This window comes from Hippocampus guttulatus, chromosome 22 (genome assembly GCF_054856545.1).
Source record: "Hippocampus guttulatus isolate MCC_2025c chromosome 22, RoL_Hgut_1.0, whole genome shotgun sequence".
Lineage (NCBI taxonomy): Eukaryota > Metazoa > Chordata > Actinopteri > Syngnathiformes > Syngnathidae > Hippocampus > Hippocampus guttulatus.
Window position 1 is genome coordinate 3974200 of NC_141282.1, and position 22163 is coordinate 3996362.

Below are 22163 nucleotides of genomic sequence, written 5' to 3' on the forward strand. Positions count from 1 at the left end.
TATATATATATATATATATATATATATATATATATATATATATATATATATATATATATATATATATATATATATCTCTCCATTTTCCGAACCGCTTGATCCTCACTAGGGTCGCGGGGGGTGCTGGAGCCTATCCCAACTGTCTTCGGGCAGTAGGCGGGGGACACCCTGAATCGGTCGCCAGCCAATCGCAGGGCACACAGAGACGAACAACCATCCACACTCACATTCACACCTAGGGACAATTTAGAGCGTTCAATCAGCCTGCCATGCATGTTTTTGGAATGTGGGAGGAAACCGGAGTACCCGGAGATATATATATATATATATAATTTAATTCAGTGATATATATATATATATATATATATATATATATATATACCGTATGTATAAAAGCTCGCATTTTTCTGGGTTTTTAGTATTCTATCATAACAATAATGTAGTTATGTTTGAAAGAAATTAAAATGAAATGTGTATATTTTCATTTCATTGGTTCAGGGAGTCACCACAAAAAAAAACTTTGTGTGTGTGTGTGTGGACAGAAAAAAAAGGGCCGATTTGGAAACATTGGAAAAAAATGAATTGAGAAAAATGTACTTGCATCGCTGATGAAAAAAAAACTTGGTGACCAGTGTTGCCTTTGAAAAGAATATCAAATTTAAACTAAATCCCCAGAAATGTTATTTATTTACATGTCATCACTTTCAGGCTTTATTTGCATATTTACTGTCCTACAATTGAAAGGGGAGTGCATCCCTATAGAAAAAAAATGGATGAATGGAAGTATGCAGCATGCAATTTTGCTTTTTTTGGCCTGAGTGGGTTATGATCTCTTCTCCTCCTGTGGTCCAAATCAAAGACATCTCTCAGCATCTTCTGTGCTCCGACAGCCGCACCTCCAATCAATGTACATTTCTCCCTATTTTTAACAGCACTTCCATCCACCTTTTTTTTTTTTTTTTTTTTACTCTTCTCCCCCCTCTTCCTCAATCAGGCCACAGGTTTCAGAAGGTCAGTCCAAGATAAGTGCAATTCGCATCCGTCTGGCAGCTTACTCGCCCCGCAGATTGCTTCGGGCCGCAGTCACGCCTGTGGACAATTCACCTCTCACCCGGGCTTTTGTCTTCAATCTGCCTTTCAAAAAAAGGTCGACTTCAATCCCAGTGTGAGTGTCACCAACCTGCTGGGAGATCAAATGAACCTTTGCGGAGGTTGGCAAAACGTTAAAATGTGTGCAACGAGACTGAAATTAATATGCAGAAAGTATAAGTTGGTACCGAAATAAAAGTTAAATACAACAGAACTGAACTTAATAAATGCACTGTACTGGATGTAACATTTTCTTACACCACTAGAGGGAGCACAGAATTTGGAAATCACTGCTATGATTCATTAAAAAAAAACCTGGATACAATGTAAGAATCTGTGGGGCCCTAAAACAGACCCATCATACACACCATGTTGTTTCCTTGACAACTTATGGCTGCCCCACATGGGAATGAAAGGACAGGGAGAATTCTGAGTCACAGTGATTCAAGATTTTGGAAAGGGGCAGTAGAGTTTTAATCGAAAAAGTGATGCAGAACCAACCACTTATTTGGTACCGAAATAAAAATCCAGTACTGAACTGAATTTGACACTTTCATGCACCCTGCAACCTGATAACATAGTAAGCTGTCCACTGCAGTAACCGCTGTCCCTGAAAGGGTGAAAAAAATGTTTAAGTTTGAACATTTAATAAAGTGATTCATTCATTTGCATCTTGGGGAAGCCCATGTACTAAACAATGTTAACAAGTCGCAGAATCTGCGGGGCCCTAAGACAGACCCATGCATGCACGCCACGTCGTTTCCTTGGCAACCTGCGCCTGCCGAGGGGAAACAAAAAGGAAATCGGAATGACTTTTTCACTAAAGCACCCTCTCTTTTCTCAATTGTTGCACTCTCATTACGTGAGCGAACAAGCCAACGATGAGTCAACAGTTAGATCCTCTTTACCGCCACCTCCCGTTTCGGTGATGTCACTTTCCCAAATAAACGACACACTTGGCCTTCACCTCATTTGCCGCACGGTAAGCCATCGCACATTACACAAGTAAGCGTTCCCCCTCCCGAATTGTACCTAACAAATGAGTTTAAATAAGGCCGTTTAGGTGTAAGTGCAGCACTTCATCACTTCCCTGCGCAATCATTACCGAGGCCCGACGCACAAGTGGCCGGCTCGCTGAATTATGCATGTTTGTTTGTTGCTTTCATTACGCCAGCAGGCGTCTGAGGCGGAATAATGGAGGATTTCCGAGCGTTATTATGTGGCGCTTCCTCATACTTTCCGCTTAGAGGGATGATGAGCACTTTGGGGGCCTCTTGGCGCAGCACTGAGCTCCATCGACACGCATCGCTGAAACAAGCTTCGTTTTCTTAGTTCTGCCCCGTGAGCCGTCACTTGTACTCATGTGCCATTTGGGATCCAGCTGCAATGAACAAGAAGTCCTATTTAAAAATAAAAATAAAAAAAAGACGTGATGATACATCCAAGAACCCAAGTTACACTCACTCCACATTTCTGGGGCATTAAAGGCCCAAAAACGATTTTCATTGCTCACACATGCAAATGAAAAAGTTTCATACTCACCCTGAAAACATTTCGCGTGTGCGTCAAAGATTCAGGGGGTGAGTGTGTGAACGTTTTTGGGAGTGAGAGGTTATTTTTATTTTTTGTTACTGTGAAAAGTATGAGAGATGTTTTTGGGTATTTTGTTGATCTGTCATTATTTATTAAATTGATTTTTTTTGTTGGGGTTAGGTTAACAAAAAAAAAAAACAACATGAAATACAAGTTGAAATTATTCCATGACCAAGTTCATACCTCAAAATATCCCCCCCCCCCATTGAAATAAATAGAAATGCTATTAATCAGTTGCAGCCTGGACATATATCAAGAGAGGTAGTCGTTCCCTGCAGATGATAAAGAATATATGCTTGCGAGTATTGTTATGTTATCTGTATAATTTACAAAATGACAAGGTTAAGAAGACAAAAAAGAGGGGGGTGCAGGGGGGGGGGGTGGAATTTTGCCAAAACATGCACTTGCATATTCTTCCATAATCTATATCCGTCATAGCGAAACATGAATAGTCAACTCCCTGGCTTGTCCTGAGTCGTGGGCGTGTGTCAGCGTGGGGTCGTGCGGCGCATGCAGGTGCTGGCTCGGCAGCTCGTTACGGACCACTGGGGGGTCTCGGCGCTTCCTCCTGTGAGCAAGAAGACGATGGCGGGCAGGCGCTGGGATGGAGGGGCTAACAGCGGGCCTCCGGAGTCCTGCTGGGAATTCTGCCAACTGCCTGACAAGTCGGCAAGCACCAAGCCATGCACATCTGTCAGACCGAAGCGGCTTTTCTCATCAAGCTGCGTAGTTGACTTTTAAAATACGCTTCGTGCAGAATCTAATGGCACACAAGGCGAGAGCAAAAAGCTTTCCGTTAACCAAAGCCTGTATAAAATGCAAAAATACATTTATTCACATACTTCAATAAATCATTCACACACACACACACACACAGTCTTTTCTTTTGGGGGGGGGGCTGATTTAAACGACATCGAAGGCCTTTTCTATGCTATACTGCCACCTGCTGACCATTATTGGAATTGTTTCTTGATTGCAGGCGACATAACTCACATGCACGTATGTATAAGTGATCTGAAAGGCAGAATATGAGGGCCGTTTCCATCTGGTGAATAGCAAAACACACCAGGAGGCGATTTTGGACATTTGTCTACTTCGTTAGGAGCGTTTAGAAAGAGCCACGAGATAAGTGATGATATAAGACTAATCAGGTAACACTTTAGCCATCTCACAATCGGGCCTTGCATTAGTCATGCCGCATATGCTCTCTTTGCTGACGTTGCGGTAAATAAGATCCTCCAGGAGGATAATTCGCCCACTTAAAAAAAAAAAACAACAACAACACACCACCGTGGCATATCAGCGCCCTGAGCTGCGATTGTGTCTCATTAAGCCTCATCGGCAGAGGCGATATAGTGCAAAGTCTTTAACTAATGATCTCCGCAAACAATAGATGTCGTGCAGAGAAGGAGCTGCGGGATGGAAATATGCCTGCTGCCGCACTGCGTTTCACTTTTTGGAGAGCTGGAGGGCTGATTGTTGGCAATATAGAAGTACGATTCCCCCCCCCCCCCCCCCCCCTCACCCTTGTTAGAATGTGACTTATTTTCCAGTCAGGATTGCACACAGAATAGAGATTCCTCTGGTAGTTACTGTTAGTTGAGCGAGCATTAAATATAAACGATCGCTGAAAAAAAAACTTTTGAATTGGCGCCGTGACCCAGATCGGGGCCGAGTTGATGACGAAGCCAAGTGGACCAAAACAACAATTGTAAATCACATGCATATTTCATATTGTGTTGTTTTCATTGCTGCACTTTTACAGACAATAAAGAACACGAGTTGCTCAGAAAGCGTCGTATTTTTAAACATCCAGCCATTATCCTTGTGAGCGCACTTTTGTTTCATTTTGCTTCATTTGTCAAACGAAATTTCACAACCCGCGCCACCCCAAAAAAAAAATCACTGACAATAAAAAAAAAACAGCAGATGGCAGCATCCTCAAATTAAACGGAAGGCCTTTTCTATGTAGTCAGGAACAAATGGCAGTTTGCTGACGTCCTGCCAATAGCAACAAAAATAGATTTTCCAAGTTTTTAAGGTCAAGTGTGAGGACACCAGGAGCAGATAAATATGTTCAAGGATTAAAATTAATGAGCGGACTAGATTTAGACGAACCACGTCACTGAGATTTCTGCATTTGACGTCGTCACTGGCACGTCTTCAAACTCTGACGTGTCCCCCGCGTGCGCGTGCACCCGTGCGTGTAATTACAATTAAACAAACGAATTAAATGAAACCACCACGGCCCTGGCGTGTTGTTGTTGTTTTTTTTTTTCCTCGCCGACAACACGCCCCAGTAAACTCGAGATTTCGCTCCGTGTTAATCCCGCTGTGCACATGTGCATCATTCCTGGATTTTTACCTCTGTGCACGTGTGTGTGCCCTTGACGCCCCACCCCAGTGTGTGCGTGTTTGTGTGTGGATGCGAGTGTGTGTCAGCCTTTGCGTGTTTTTATGCATGAGCACATCAGTGGGAGACACACGCCAAGAAGTGGGGTGTCTGTGGGCCCCCCCCCCCCCGTGAGAGGTTGCCCTGTTGCCCCTTTACTTACTCTGGAGGTATTTCAAGGTCGAATGGATTCTTTGGTGTGCAAGATTTACCTACAAAGGCCGAATAAACACTGTATGGGACATTGCACATGAGGGAATTTCAGCCGAGGCTTTTTTTGTGTGTTCTTGCAAGATGTTACCCATGGAGGACTGTAACTTTCTTTAAATCCACAGCGGGATGAAGGTCAACTGAAGATATTGGCTGAAAATGATGTGAAAGTTGGCTGAGCACACGCTGCTGAGATGACTTATTTGAAGTAGAAGGTCAGCTGCTAGGAGGTCTCCACTCTCATCCCCTATGGGAGCGGCGCAGTCACATTTTTACCCCCCCCCCCCATAAGCTCAACGTGAATGGATCATTTTAGAGCACCTCAGACGTAATGGGTCCATTTATTTTGAAAGTCTCTTGATTTATTGACACACGCATTGCTGCAGTAATATTAGTTGTGCTTCGCAGAGGATAAAGAATATATGCCGGTGAGCATCACTATATTATCTCCATTGTCTCCATGTCTTGCTTCATTGTTTTGTGTCCAAATATACGTTGCTGAAAGGGTTAAAACACAGAGGCAAAGGTGCTATTCATTAGCGCGTCTCTGTGAATGTGCATTGTTTAAGCTAGCAGACAATGTTTAGGCATATGTTGATATTGTAAATGGTTTTATTTGTGCTGCAGATTGGAAATAAGAAAAAAAAAATCAATAAAGCGAAGACAGATTTTTTTTGAGTGGCTCAGGTGTCCCTCACGTGGCGTCGAAATATCAAATTCCGTCACTTTTTGAGCTATCACAGCGCTTCCTGTGCGTGACGGGGAGAAACTGATGGCATTTATTATTTTTTTCCAGCATTTTTTACCAAAGCGGGCGTGGCTGCTATGTCTGCCTGAGGCAGCGGCAGAAGAGGGGCGGGGGGGGGGCTCGCTCTGCAGCCGGGGTCCGCCCGGGGGGGCTTGTGGATGCTCCATTGATGGATGAAGAGTGACAGATCGGGGTTAGCCGCCAGGGGAGTCCATTTTCTTTGCAATGCGTGCCGAGATACAGCAAGAAGAGAGGAAGGCGTGAAGAGAAGAGAACCCCTCCTCCTCCTCTTCCTCACTCTCTCTCTCTCTCTCACACCCCCCCACCCCCCCCGCTCTCCACTCCGGTGCATCAGTGAGCTTCAGGCGGCTCCACGCCGCATTGCCGCTGCTCCATCCCACTCAAGTCACACACGGGGACGGAAACAGTGGACGCTGGATATCCATGGATATGCAACACATTCCCTCCTCTTCCTTCCGATGACAAGGCGCTCTCCCGCCCACACCGCCCCGGTGGATGATGAACGCAGATGCGGCGCGGCCACACGTTTGGATGGAACCCACAAGTTTTGCGCCCTCATGAATGCGACGATTTATTTGTGTATTTCTTGACCGAAACGGCGATTCTCCCGCACTGTCTCCAACATGGCTGTTGACTGAACGGAAGCGCGGCGGAGTACATGAAGGTGCACGATCTGGATTTCCGAGTCCGCAATCCCCCCGCACGATGCAGATCCTCTCACTCGGGATGTTATTTGTGTTATTCCTCCTCCATGCGCATGTGTGTTTGTCCACGAGAAACATCAGGCACGTAAAAGTGGACAGGAGCCCGCACCTTGCGAGGACTTCCAGCGGGTCACCCCGGGACATTTGGGAAAACAAAACCAGAGACCGTGCCACAGGTGAGTCCTCGGTGGAGGATCAGGCAATCGTACGGGGGACCTTTAACTCCATCGCGGGAGCAGCGAGGAGCTTTGCGCGCAACGAGCGCGACTCGAATAGGACGGTGACATCCGTGGAAGATGCGGTCTCACACTGGGACCCGCCGCGACACCGTAGTAAGAAGATAAAGTTGAATGGCGGGCTGAGTGGCGCGGGCACGCCGGCAGGTGGACGCCACAATGCGCCTAAGCCCTCCATAATGCGAGGAGGGGGGCCCACGGAGGGAGATCGACACAGGAGGGGCACAAAAGACGAGAAAGCTTGGAAGAGGGGGAAAAACCGCCTAAACAAAAGCTCCGGGGCTCTGGCTCAGCCTCACGCGTTGCCGTGGGAACCCATCCCCAAGCCGGTGGCCCTCACAGCCACCGACGCGCCCTTTGACCTTTTCACCAGGAGGCCCGAGCTCTTTACCTTCCGGGAGGAGAACCCCTGGGACGCCACGCCGATCACGCCGCCCGGCTCGCAGGACTTCGGCGACGAGATCAAGAACCCGTTCTACCCGGTGACCAGCGAGACGTACGGCGCTTACGCCATCACCTGCGTCTCCGGGGCGATTTTCCTGGTTGGCATCGCGGGCAACGTCGCCATCTTGTGCATCGTGTGCCAGAACTACTACATGAAGAGCATCTCAAATTCGCTGCTGGCGAACTTGGCCGTGTGGGATTTTGTGCTCATCTTGTTCTGCCTGCCCATGGTGGTCTTCCATGAGTTGACCAAGTCCTGGCTGCTGGGGGAGGTCACCTGCAGAGTAGTGCCCTATATGGAGGTAACGTGCATTCAGTCTTTCCACTGTCAGGAAAAAAAGGTGTTAAATTTATAACTTTAAGGCTGGCTTGTCATGGCGGCAGAATCCTTAAGGGAACGCCGATTGTACCCCTTAAAGAGGGTAAATATTGGGACCTTTAGGGCTACTGTCGAGGTCAGGGAGGGGCAAATTTATACAAAATAACACTTCCTCTGCCACACTTGAAAAATTTGAAATTACATAATTCACCACTAGTTGAAGCACTTCCATCTATTCGTCCCCAGGGAGAAGAAGAATGAAACCCTAGAAAGTACGCAAACACACAATAAGAACCGTTGACATTTCGTTGAAAGTGCATCGAGTTGCCTATCCCTGGTCTACATGATTCCTACGACTGTTTATTTCTTTAAACTGAATTCCGTACAACCGTGGCCTCTTTCGACGGCCATTCACATAAGCCTAGCGCTTGTTTGTCCCCTTACATGTAAACAAAAAGTAACAGAAATGCTCCCTTTGCCAGTTTAAACCATTTATGTCCCTTTTATAATGATAAAAAGCATTTATTTATGCCTCAGGGTTCGATTGTGGACTAAACGTCCATCCATCCATTTTCCGAACCGCTTGATCCTCACTAGGGTCGCGGGGGGTGCTGGAGCCTATCCCAGCTGTCTTCGGGCAGTAGGCGGGCGACACCCTGAATCGGTTGCCAGCCAATCGCAGCCTCACTAGGGTCGCGGGGGGTGCTGGAGCCTATCCCAGCTGTCTTCGGGCAGTAGGCGGGGGACACCCTGAATCGGTTGCCAGCCAATCGCAGGGCACACAGAGACAAACAACCATCCACGCTCACATTCACACCTAGGGACAATTTTAGAGAGTTCAATCAGCCTGCTATGCATGTTTTTGGAATGTGGGAGGAAACCGGAGCACCCGGAGAAAACCCACGCAGGCCCGGGGAGAACATGCAAACTCCACACAGGGAGGCCGCAGCTGGAATTGAACCCGGTGACTAAACGTTCAACGAAGAAAAGACACTTTTTATTTTTAAAAACAACCGTGGAACATTGCCTTCAAGTCTGTTAGCTCGATGCTAACACCATATAGAAAATACCATAGACTGGCTAATGACTAGCATCTATGCAGTGCTATAACGCTATACATGATACTTTTTTTTTTGTCATTGTCATGCAACTGGTGCACCCAATCGGACTTTGAGGTGTTGGGTTTCCTTAACTGGTTTGAGCGAGATGCCTCGCCTGCCCCCGGAGACAAATACAGACCACATTTTGACCCAAAACAAGAAATCATTGTCCCTTTCTCTTCATGCTTACCGCTACGGTACTCTTCACAAATGCATCAACAGAATCATCACGTACATTTACTAGATTTGACCGACAGTATCAAACAATGCAGCAGGTAGTGCGATAACCCCTGACAAGAAGAAAATCACTGATGGAAAAGGCACGAGAAAAAAAAAAACAACACGTTGCACAGCCGCTGACATCTCATTACCAGATAATGATGCCTTCAGTGAACCTGGTTTTATCCGGCGGTCAATGGAGAGGCATGACAAGCGCAGCAGAGATTTGGAATGCAGCCCGCCTGTATTATTTCAGATAAGCTGAGTTGTCATGCCGATGCCAGACAGTCGCGCACAGAGCAGCACATTTGTATGAGGGGGGCCATCAGGGGCAGCATTTAGGATTACCTCTCGTACACACTCGTGAAATGCTCTCAAACAATACTGACTTTTTTTTTTTTGGTTGGTACTTCAACAGCACACGACTGAAATGCACCCAGACGCACTTGTGAAATGCTCATAAACACACAATGGAAAGGTTATATAGTTCAAGAACACGAACAAAAACTACAATGAAAAAAAAATTGCTTGAAGTAAATAAAATATACTTTGCTGAAAAAAAACTAACTAAAACTACAGCTTAGGTTAATAAGTCTTATATTTGTAGCGAATATGTCCTTTGATTTCATCTTTCTCAGTTCATATCATGCATGAACTTTAAGGGGTTTATTTGAAATCTATTTATTTTGGGATTGCTTTATGGCTATACAGGAGGACGGTCAAATTATGAAATTCTTATTTTATTTTTTATTCAACAATAAATCCATATATTAGAAAAAAACTAAAACTAATACTAAAACCAACAACCCTCCACTAATTATTCATTAAAACGAGCTGAATTTAAAAAAAAGCAAGTCAAAAGAAAATAAAAACTTTATCAAAAACCCTAAAGTATTTTCACCCTTATTACATTATATCCCCAGTTATCAAAATATTAAATTTTACGATACACTCAACAAATACCCCATATATTTGTGAGGGAAAAACTAAAACTAAGACTAAAGCTAATAACAACCAAAGTAAAACAATGCCTTTTTGAAAAAACAGCACTCTAAAAAAATAATTAAAATTCGATTGATTAAAAAAATACATAGATAAATACATAAACAAAATAAAATCTCTCTCAAAAAAAGTATTCCAACCCCGATAAATCACTTTCGCTCATCTACACTACTGAAAAAACTCGCATGCATATGACCTCTCACACACAATACTGAAATCTATTTGTATCACATACGCCAATGTATCAGGAACATACGAAAATACGTTTAGCTCGAAGCTAACGCGCTGCCATTTGAAGTTCTGCTGTGTTGGGAGGAGACATGAAAGGCCCGAAAATAACAACCAGGACAGGAAGCATTTTGATCACCGCAGGGGACGACGGGCATTGTTTTGGCCCACTTTTAGCTATATTGACAAAATAAGCTCACGGTAACATAATAGCGAAGAAACTCCGATATTTGAACCAAACAGCACGCCATATGAGTCGGGACACATCAAACAAGCATTCGAAATGCGCCACGGCACCGTTGTTTACGAGATTATAATTGAAGTCAACGCCCCATGTCTCATTGCCTTCCAACCGTGATGTCACACATGGTCACGCATTATTTTTCCAAGTGGGAGACTATTCCCTTTGGGTGACTGAGGGAGGGGGGAGAGGAGCATCACACATACATTTCTTTCCATCTGTCTTAATGCTAATTGCCGCTCATCAACACGGAACGCAAATCTAACAAGTCCCTCAAGGCGTGCAAGCCTGCTAGCGGTTGGCCATCGACCACGTCCATCAACATCCACTGAACTGATTTTCCGTTCGGATTTTATGAAAGGTACACCGACACAAAAGCATTCAAAATCTTGAGATCATGCTGTTCTGCTGTTGTTGTATTGGAGTTTTGATTTTTTTTTTTTTTTTTTTTTTTGTGGAACGTATTATACTAAAAAAAATTGCTTCGGCTCAGACGCGGTCAAGATGAACCACTGTGGTGTGACGGCTATGAGACGTGTTTCTTTATCAACTGCCTCAAGGGTGATCGGGTGATCGTCATCCTTGTACATGAGATAAGAGGTTTCTTCGCTCTTCGCTCAAAAGTTCTTTGCTCATTCCCGCAGCCGGCCAGGGTTGTCATTGATTTGGAGTTTTTGATTATTATTAGTTTATCCTGTTTTCATTTTTTAAATTTTATTTTTGATGTAATTTTTTTTCTAATAATCAGTTAGTTTGCATTTGTTTGAATTAGTTTGTGGAGTGGTTTTGCTAGGTTTTATTGGTTTTAATTTTGTCAAACATGCTCCATTTTAGATTTTATTAGTTTTAGTATTAGTTTTATTTTTTATTTATTTTTTTTCCAGTTGGAGTGGTTTTGCTAGGTTTTATTGGTTTTAATTTTGTCAAACATGCTCCATTTTAGATTTGATTAGTTTTAGTATTAGTTTTATTTTTAATTTTATTTTTTTCCAGTTAAAAAAAAACATTTAGTAACAAACATAAAAATGTAGTTTCAGTGAGTTACGCAGTCTTTTTTTTTTTTTTTTAATACCCTAACAAAAAAATGGGTTGACCATTTGCAGCCACCGTGTCCTTGTGTTCATCACACAACACAACTGCCGTTGTCGGCAGGACTTGGAAGGAAAAAAAAAAAAAACTCAGATACATCCGCTGCCTTCCGCCCAGATGTGTTTTACGCGTGTACGGTTGATTGACAAGGTGCGGAGCGTGGTTTTCTTCTGCGTCGCATACGCGCAGAGGAAAACGTACGCAAAGTTTAGTGGGGCATGCTTATTTGGCAGATGGTTGGGATGGCCTTACTCTGCGCCGAATCGCCGCCCCGCAGCGATTCTCCCTGCATCAGCTAACTGTGATTAGACAAAAGCCTCCGGGGGGAAACTCTGGCTCGCACACACGGTAAGCAGAGTGTTGGAGGATTTGGTCGCACCCACCTCATTTTAGGCAGGGCGGCGACACGCTACGTCTGGCGCCATGCGCCCTCTCGCCATTGATTGCTAATTGGACTGTATCGGCTTTGCGACAAATTCCGACGTCGTGGAAAAGTCGACGCTCAAGAAGACTGACATGCATTTTTTCATATTCAAGGGAAATATGCCCCAGACCGTGATGTAATTTAATGGAGGAGGAATTTATTGTCCAGAAGAAAGTGCCTGGGAGATGTTATAAAACGCAGGGAGGGGCATCGCTAAATGGAGCTTTTTGATATTTGATCTCATGAGAGGCGCAACTCAGGCTCATTATTGTATTTCGCTTTGTTGCAGAAAGCCTCCAGGCAATTCATATAAAACGTTATTAATACACAATCTTGAGCAGCTTTGCCCAGAATTGCGCATTGGTGTGTGGTTAAGAGGTTGAACAACTAAAGATTTTTTCGTTGTTGTTGACGATATTCTAATGAGTCAAGGCCTAGTCGATAAATCGATGATGTCATTGATTTGTTTTCATCACGGTACAGTTCTTATGAATGTTGGACCAGCTGAGATCGGAATAGCCTAAGCTAGCGGAGCTAACTTCGATTCGAAACCGCAATCGTCTGATTTTCGACTGATTGGAAGACAGGATGCAAAAAATGCCCGATTAGCAATTACACAATTTGCGGTAGAGCTTTAAACGTCGGAGCCGACCAGTAAAGTTTAGTCGACTAATCAACTAATCGGTTTAAATCGGGCCCGATTTTGCGGCCATAACTTCAATTTTGTGCCGGCTTGAGTCGAGTCTACCACGTTTGGGGCCGTGTTGCGCCTCTCTGGGAATTCCTGCCATGCCTCGCCGCCCCCTACGCATCTACATATTTGGGTACACAAAGTAGGCTAGATTTTAGACTCTGGAAAAGATGGTCTAACTCTGTGCGCAGATTGATGTCAATGCGTTTCATTTCGAAACATGTCACCCATATTTTTTATCTAGTGACTAAAGCAGTCGGAAAAACTGCAAAATATCGTAACCAAAAAGTGCTTTCAACAAACTCCCGTAGCCCCTTCGTTCGCAGCCCAGTTGTTTGTGGAAGCAGTCACGACCTGGTTGGTAGATCGGATGATGGCTGAGTCTCGGGTCAGGTGACGCCTCGACGGCAACACACACGAGCCAGTAAAATGAGTTTCAGCGCGTTTGCGTTCGCCCCCATTCATCAGCTGCTAACTCTCATTACCCGCTGACAGTGACAGCGGTCACATGGCCACCGCTGCTCGTTAGGAGCCAATTAATAACGCGCAGCCTTTGTGGCGCCGTCGCACCGGACCTTGAATCAGGGAAGTTAATGACCTTTTTTATTAAATCAACGCACGCAGGGACACAACACCTGCTGCTCATATCAATGACCGCGGCGTGGAAAAAAAAAAAAACATGTGTCGCCGCCCTATTCCGAGCCCCAAGGCTGAAATTATACAATACGGCATTCATTCCTTATCGGGTCGGTTAATAACGGCCATTCCGACGTGTAAATTATACATGGACCAAAAGGACTGTTTAAATATGGATGTTATAATCGAGCCATTTCTCCAACCTGCAACAAACTTGAAACGGAACATCGGCGACACGTCGAGAGACCCTTTCCGCCCTTTCTTCCCCTTTCCCATTCTTCCGTCCCTGTTTTCCCTGCCCCGTCTGCGTGAAATCCCATCCCCTGAAAACGGTTTTGTCACGCCACCAGGCCTGACTTCTCGACTCATTTTTAAACCCCCCCCCACCCCCTTCCCCCTTCTCCCGGGAGAACAAAGCTTATTTGCGGTGCCTTCGCGCTCCGCCCCGGAGCGCTGATCAAAAGCCGGCTGCTCCTCCACGGCGGCTTTGAAAAGACACTCGTCCAGTCATGAAATATTCACCGCGTATTTGCGCACGTTGCCACAAGTGGGAACGAAGGTGTCGTGACGGGAGAAAATTGGGCGAACTCATATCAAACATGTCGGCGGATCCCAATATTTATATAATCTGGACATATATATATATATATTGATAAAATTATAAAATAATCTTTGTGAAAAGTCGGAGAAGTGAATTTTGACCCAAAAGTGAATTTTGAGATTTTCTACACACAAAGAAGATTATTTACGACTGAGTTGCTTTAGAGCGCCCCGTCGTCAGCCGTGAAGGAACGCACATTGAAAGGCAGACTTGACCGTCAAGAGTGCGCACAGCTCTGCACTGGTTCCGCTTTAGAGCGCCTTGTTGTCAGAAGGGATGTGATATGCGGAGGTTTTTTTGTTGTTTTTTTTGATTTGCAGGCAGCATGCGGACCGTGGCTGCAGGCTGAAGGTAGGAATAAAAAAGGAACAGGCAGTGCAGAGCTTCGCGCTGCCGCTTTAGAGCGCCTCGTTGTTGCAGGCCAGCCAAACAGTGGCTTGAATATATTTTCATACATTGCGGAATATGAAGTAGCATCTGCGCATGTGTGCGTCGACACCGTATATATAATATATCCATCTCCGTCCGGGAAGTTTATGTTTCGAGAAAAGCAAAAGGCGAGGCTCACTGGGGCCATCTGGGATGCTGGCGGTCGTAATTAAATTTGATATGACGGGAGGCACTGCTGCGGCGGCGGCGGGGGTCGGGGTGATGGTGGGTTATTTGAGGAAACGATGCTTCATGTGGAACAAGAGGGCGAGGAAGTAAAAGTCATCGGGAGAAAAGCCAGACGGCGTGAAGAGGATGTTGGGAATAAGGGTGGGAGGGGGTGGGGGTGGGGGGTAGAGTATGGATCAGGGGGCTGTTAGTGCCGCGGGCCAGTTCATGAGATGGTCGGTGCAAGCACACACACACACACATACACGTTCGTGTACACACTCCAGCTGCTGTCGGAATACTTTGGAGGGTGCCAAACTGGCCGTTAATCCAACAGATCCTTTTGCATGAGGAACAATCCTCATTGTGAGCTTCAGTCGAGCGTCCAGCATCTTCGCCCGGGGGTCTCTTTATTTAGCGCCTGTCGGCGGGTGTGGGAATCGGCGTTGTCTTTTAAAACTCTGCCAAGTGGAGATAAACGCGTCAGGGGAGAGTCGGGCTCAGTGTGTCGCATTTGCTAATCGGCACTTCCTGTCCTTCCTACGACAGCGGACGACTGATCGTGTTATCAGGTGACAGGGTGAAGGAAAGGGTTCACGTGACGTTAATCCACGGGCGTTTCTTTCTGCTCCTTTCAGGTGGCCTCACTGGGCGTGACCACCTTTACCCTTTGCGCGCTGTGCATCGACCGATTCCGGGCGGCCACCAACGTGCAGATGTACTACGAGATGATCGAAAACTGCACGTCCACCACCGCCAAGCTGGCCGTCATCTGGATCGGGGCGCTCCTGCTGGCGCTACCCGAGCTGCTCATCCGGCAACTGGTGGTGGAAGACGCCGAAATCCCCGACGAGCCTCCCGTGGAGCGCTGCGTCATCCGGATCTCCGCCGCCCTCCCCGACATGCTCTACGTGCTGGGTTTGACGTACGAGGGCGCCCGGTTGTGGTGGTGCTTCGGCTGCTACTTCTGCCTGCCCACCCTCTTCACCATCGGGTGCTCGCTGGTGACGGCGCGGAAGATCCGCCACGCCGAGCAGTCCAGCGTGCGCAGCAACAAGAAGCAGATCCGCCTGGAGAGCCAGATGAACTGCACGGTGGTGGCGCTGGCCATCGTCTACGGCGCCTGCGTGGTGCCCGAGAACATCTGCAACATCGTGTCCGTGTACATGGCGGCCGGCGTTCCCGAGAACACCATGTCCGTGCTCCACCTCCTCTCGCAGCTGCTGCTCTTCTGCCGGGCGGCGGTGACGCCCGTGCTGCTTCTGCTGCTGTGTCGCCCGTTGGGCAGGGCTTTTCTGGATTGCTGCTGTTGCTGCTGCTGCAGCCGCGCGCCCTCCTCCACCACGGCCAGTGACGATAACGAACACGAGTGCACCACCGAGCTGGAGCTGTCGCCGTTCAGCACCATTCGCCGGGAGCTGAGTAACTACACGCCGGCCGGATCTCACTGCTAAGCTGAAGATCCCGTTTGCCTTGGCCAGTCCCGATGAGTCCCGGTTAGGCCTCCTGTTTCTCATTGCAGCCCCGGCGGAAAAACGTCAGCCGTCACACGGCAAATACAAAATGAAAAGCATGGAGAAGATGCAAACTGAACTTTGTTTCAAATGGGCAAACAGAAAATGGACTAAATTCGAAGTCAATTTGATAACGAGAGTTCTGATCAATTTTACTTGCATATTATTAGCAATTATCAATTCAATATTTCCATTGAATTTCTCTTGATGAGCGTTTTTTGCTCACTCCAAAAATTCAAAAACATTCATTAAATTTGATTTGACTTCAGGAGTAGTTTCGACTAATAATTGAGCACATTGCAATAAAGATTCAAATTTCCCCAATGACTCAACTATTAAAATGAATTTACATTTTTTTTGTTTAAAAAAACTATTCAAGATTTTTGAAATAAATAACCCTCCAATTTTTTTTTCAGGGTGGAGTCAGAGCTCTCAACGTTCCCTCCTTGGCCACACCCTTTAAAGACACAGACTTTTTTTTTTTTTTGCTGTTTCTTTTGTGTGTGTGTGTGTGTGTGTGTGTGTGTGTGTGTGTGTACAAATACATTTCAGATCTCTTGTTGCCAAACAAACTTTTTTTAGGTTTTTGAAATGATGCCGGGCAACTATGTATCATATTAACTAGTGGTGGACAAGTGAAGCTTTGGGAAGCACGTGTGTACGTTTTTGACTACTCTAGAGGGCACTCTTGGTTTAAAGATGCAGTGGAATTTTAATACATTTCCATTGTACTAACCTTTATATTTAAACCAAGAGCACCATCTAGAGGTGTCAAAAAGTATCACAGGTGCTTCATGAAGCTTCGTTTTCCCATCATTAATATTAACCCTTTCGGGCACAGCGGTTACTACAGTGGACAGCTGATCATGTTCCCAGGTTACAGGTGATCAATACTGGTGCATGAAAGGGTTTAAAAAAAAATCCAATCGGTTAACACTGCCTGACATTATTACACGACTCTATTTACATTTTTTTAAACCTACTGTAATTGTCATTACATGCATATTTGTGATGGGAGATTTTTTTTTTTAAGCTTGCACAGTCTGTTGAACTCCAGTTCAAAAAGCTGTCTCCAAAATTGCGGAATATTTGCTACAGTTCTTATTTAGGGTGTCAATACAGTAAATCGTGCAAGTGTACTTAATGGGGTGTCTCCACTGTACATAGTGAACACGTTTAGCGTGACCGCGTTGGACATTACTGGGCTGGTCTCAGAGAAGCGTGATCGAGTGGAAATGGAAAAAAAAAAAAAAAGCTTCTCGACGGGCTCATCAAAAATATAAAACACGAACTCAGCATGGACAATGCGAATTGCCCGCGACACTGTTGTATCATTAAAAAAAAAAACTGTACACTCTTTGGTGCTCTTATGAATGCGCTGTAATCAACAAATAAGTCAGTTCCACAGTAATTGAACTGCACACTTCATTTCTGGAGACAAATGGTGTTGATTTGTGTGGCTTTGGACTATACTTTACAAAAAACGTTTTTAAATGTTGGAATAACCGATCAGCTAGAGTAGAGTGCTACCGCGAGCATGCAAAAAAAGCGCCAAAGTGACGACTTTTAAATGTGTCAAAATGACAAATCAATGAGTGTGCTGTACTGTAAATGTTTTTTTTTTAATCGATTGACTCTTTCAGTGCCATTGCGATGAATTTCAATGACTTCATCGCGAGTTTGACGTCCAATCCATTTGAACAGGGGGGGAGGGGGAGCTGCCATTCGTTCGAATGTGGACTGCTTGGGCAGTCAATGGCACTGAAAGTGTTATCAGAGACCTGGATGGAGATACTTTTGAAAATATTGTCGCTCATTACAATCACGGTGAAATAGCCAAAAGGTAGTTTACGTTTATAGATATCAAAAGTCGTCCCCATGAAGTGGTACCTGCTTATTTTTATGCATCCTGGGCAATTATCACTCCATGTCAGAGCAAGAACCGTATTGATTATGGATATGTAATCCAAGATGCTTAAAATATCTCACAAAGGTCATTCTGGTGCATGTTTTTTTGTTGTTTTTTTCTCGCTGCGAATTAGTAATCGCTTCATGGGGACGACTCGTTTCTTCTTAGATTGACCAAAAGGAACAAAAAAAATCGATTATAATGGCCTTATCGTAGACTACTCCATGTCTCACAATCAGTTCAATTCTACACTGCCAACATTTTGATTTTATTTTTTTTTTACTCCCGGTCTTGGGGTAAGCGGACATTTGGAGCGCTCGCGAGGTCAGTTTGGCACCATTGTCGACAATCCCGAAAGGTTGACCTTGCAGTGCCGTTAATAACGAACCGTGGTGCTATGCTCAAACCCCCAACCACAAATCACAGCTCATTATTTCAAGTCAAGTCCAGCATTTAGGGGCACTCCACTCGAACTGACCTCCCAAATTTTGATGCAGCATTTTAAACGCGAGGCGTTCCAAGTGGCTCGGTGTGTAGTTTTGTGTGGTTCAAAGTGTTGATGAAGTGGTTTTTGTGGCCTACGGTACGTATTCTCAACTGCGTGAGTGTCCTCCGTCCCTAATTGGTGGCCGCCAATGTAAGCACATGCACTGTCGTCTTCAACCCCCGCTTCACTGGTTTCTAATCCTTAGTAGCTTTTTATATAGCCAAAAACTGTCCCTTTGTCTATCAAAGAATGAAAAACTGCATTAAAACCATAAAATCTGAGTTTGATGTGTTTCCTGTTATCGCTGTCAATGGTGGGTCAATTTACTGAAGTCAAAGGACAAACTCAAGAAGAAATATACTTGAAGTGAATATTTTAAAAAAAGAAAAGAAGTCTACACACCCCTCTTCATTTGCCAGGTGATGAAGACATTAATAAAAAAATGAATAAATAAAAAAACACGACCAAGATGAAGTCATTAAACCATTAACGAGACCTGGAACCTGTACAAAATCATTGAAAAAAAATGTCTTCAACAGTGGAAGGAAACATGACTGACACGCCATGTTTGCATAAGTGCGCACACCCCCTTAAAACTGGTCGGATGGATGTGTTCAAAATTGACCAATCAATTTTTAAACTCATGTTCATTGGGAATTAACAGATATCTGGCACCATATTAAGGGTTAATGTTTGAGATTAACCCTGATTAACTTGCAGTTGCTCTAGTAGGCTTTTCCTGCCCAAAAACGTTCAACAGTTGAATCGACCCATGAAACATTTTCCCACATGTGATTGGGAGATGGCAGTTGGAACTGCGCAAAAATTTCACTCCTGCTAGAATATATATATATATATATCAGGAAAGGCCCACTAGAACAGATGAAGTTTATTTGGGGTTAATCAGAGGTCCTTCAAACTTAACACAAGTTTGAATGTGATTGAGGCATTCTGAACAGTTAAGAGGGTGTGCACACTTGTGCAAGTACGTATGGTTTGTGTTCTACATGCCCCTTTGTACTGATGGCTTTGCTAACACGGGCTAACCAAGTTTTTAAAAAAATGCTTAAATTAGCAAATACTAACTGGAAAAATGCCCCTTAACTTCTTTCTTTCTGCGACAAGTACAAATACTCCTTGTTGCCAGCTCGCTATGGCAACTCCCTCTGAAGTCTTTTTTCATTCTATTTAAAGCAAGAATCCATGTCGCCACACCAGTAGGGCTGTTGCTATGGAGACACGTCACGGGTTACGGATACCATATCGATACAGCTCTGCCAATGAGGTAAATAAACTTGTGGTCAAAACTGGCCTGTCATTGAATTCAGATAATTACGACGCCGCCAAAAAGATGAGCCAAACACAAGATCTGATAGCCCATTGCGTCACAATTATTTTTTCCCTCCCGTGGTTGCTCCTAAGCTCTCGGCATCCTTTACGGACCTCACATGGGTGATCAGTCGCTGAGGAAAAAAAAAAAAAGTATCGCCACACTGAGCAGATATTACGGGACGGAATGGGTTACTTTTGTTTGCCTCGTCACTCATTTCGAGGTCACGGGGGAAACGCTCAAGTGAACTTGAAGCATTTTCATTGCTGCATCTCAAGTGTGTGTGTGCAATAATAAATTCCTTAAATGCCAGGGAGCGACTAATGAGGTTTCGTGACTTCAAAAGATCTTTTCTCTCCCAACCTGAACAGCAAGCCAGCAAGGCCGGTAATGATACATTGGCGGATACAAAGAACCGAAAGACAAGAGATGCATTTCACACGCTCAAAAAGGTGAAGGACCCCAATTAAACGATGCAGATTGCCGTTATACAAGCGCGCGAGGAAGTCATTTTGCGCGGCCGAGGTGTCGCCAAGGAAGTGTTTCGCAACCCCGGGTTGAACCGAGGCAAATATTTTAGGTTTTGAAACGGGAATATCGCATGTTGCAATAATAAACAAAATAAGGGGGCCACAGACAGACACCTGCTGCTGAGCACTTGATGGGCCTTCTCTAAAGAGCGCCCCTTATTGCCATGGAAACCCTTGAGCCGGCAGACTGATCATTAGAGAGTGGTGATCCTTCTCCGAGGTGGCCCCGCCTTCCTCTTGAGACATCTCTTCCCCTTGGAACTGTAGGTTATCTTTTGCCTTTTTAATCTGCGGCATCTGCGCTTTTTATCTGCCGTTTTATCGCTCCACCCCTCCCTTGTTCTACCTTTATCCTCCTCGGTCTTAAATCCATTCTCCCCCTTGCCACGGCTACCCCGTCTCGTCAATAATGGCCGTTGGTAGTTTTAATCACAGGCAGGACGAATTGAAACCCCAATTAATGCCCTCCAACTTTGCCGGTGCTCAGAGGGAGCCACCACGCTGCTTGAAAATCCGATTTTCATCAAGGAGCACATTTTCCGGAGTGTTTACTCTTGCGCAGTGGCGTAACCGCATTAGGGCGGTCAATTTATAGTGCGCAGGAGTGAGGATAATGCTCACAAATGGTTCAACCTCAGTAATGTTGTGGGGCGGATGGTTTTCATGGCGGCGAGCATGTCGGGGAGCAAAAATTAGTTTTCGCAGGAGGGAAGTATAACAAGCGGTGGAAATCAAATGCAATTTGCATGAATTGGATTTCAGTCGTTCATAATCACGTCGGGATTGATTAGTTATGGATGCCATCATAATGCGGCGCCGGATGTCATAGTGGGCGACATCATCACATTATGGGATGATGTCGCCCCTTTTATTTTTGTGATGTAAGCTGTTCTTTTTGCGACATTTTTCTTCGGAGGCCAAGGCAGGTCAAAAATATTCCGGAAGCCATGATACACTTCTGGATCAGTTTGAGAAGCTTTACGGCCATCAAGAAAAAGATAAGATAAGAAAACCTTTATTAGTCTCGCAATGGAGAAATTCCCAATTCACAGCAGCAAAGTTGCCTGCTCAAATCCATCCATCCATCCATTTTCCGAACCGCTTGATCCTCACTAGGGTCGCGGGGGGTGCTGGAGCCTATCCCAGCCGTCTTCGGGCAGTAGGCGGGGACACCCTGAATCAGTTGCCAGCCAATCGCAGGGCACCTGCTCAAATCAACCTGCTCAATTTATGCTTTTCATTGGAAAATTTCTCCACATGGGTTCTGTTTCTGTTCTACCACCACTAGATGAAAACACTGAATTCCTAGAGCAGGCTTTCACGCAAACACAAGGAAAGTCTGATCGGGACGGCTGCGCACCAACAAAACCTCCATTCAGATGGTGATGGAAGCTTTAGCTGATACTTCCATGCACATAACAGCGGGACGCTTTGCTCCTCCATGCCCCCACCTGTTGAGTCCATCTCATTGCTATCGTTCTTCCAGATCACTTGTATACACTCTTTCTCACACACACATACCGATCATCTCCCATTGATGGGCTGAACCTCCGAAAAGCCTTTTTCCATATCATTCACCCAAATGGTCCACTGCAGTGGACACAGGACAGGCCGGGCCACCAGATTGGAAAGGAGGACCCATCCTGACAGACTGGGCCCCTTCTTTTGGTGCCCTGTGACTTCCTGATTATTGTACTTGAGCCACAAGCTGCGCCAGACACTCCTCCTGAGGAGGAGGCAGTCGATGGCTAAGTGCAGCGGAAGCACCGGTGGGCGAGGACAAGGAGCAATTGTGTCTCCAGTTCATAA

At 45.3% G+C, this 22163-nt stretch overlaps 1 protein-coding gene and 1 long non-coding RNA gene across 3 annotated transcripts in view; one reads left to right on the forward strand and one right to left on the reverse strand.

Moving 5' to 3' along the window:
- Positions 1–668: 668 nt before the first annotated feature.
- LOC147186104 (uncharacterized) overlaps positions 669–22163 on the reverse strand; it is a 44735-nt gene continuing 23240 nt past the window's right edge. Inside the window, exon 4 of the long non-coding RNA XR_015099163.1 lies at positions 669–3340. This is a non-coding gene — a long non-coding RNA (uncharacterized LOC147186104). The remainder of the gene's footprint in view (positions 3341–22163) is intronic.
- gpr37b (G protein-coupled receptor 37b) lies at positions 6377–18775 on the forward strand. Of its 2 annotated transcripts, XM_086103409.1 has the most exons (3): positions 6377–7739; positions 15223–16080; positions 16515–18775. In XM_086103409.1, exons 1-2 carry the CDS (start codon positions 6615–6617, stop codon positions 16036–16038), a joined length of 1941 nt encoding a protein of 646 aa, XP_085959535.1. In that variant the 5' UTR covers positions 6377–6614; the 3' UTR covers positions 16039–16080; positions 16515–18775. The 2 variants fall into 2 exon arrangements, with proteins under 2 accessions (XP_085959535.1, XP_085959534.1); XM_086103408.1 differs by having other exon boundaries at positions 15223–18775.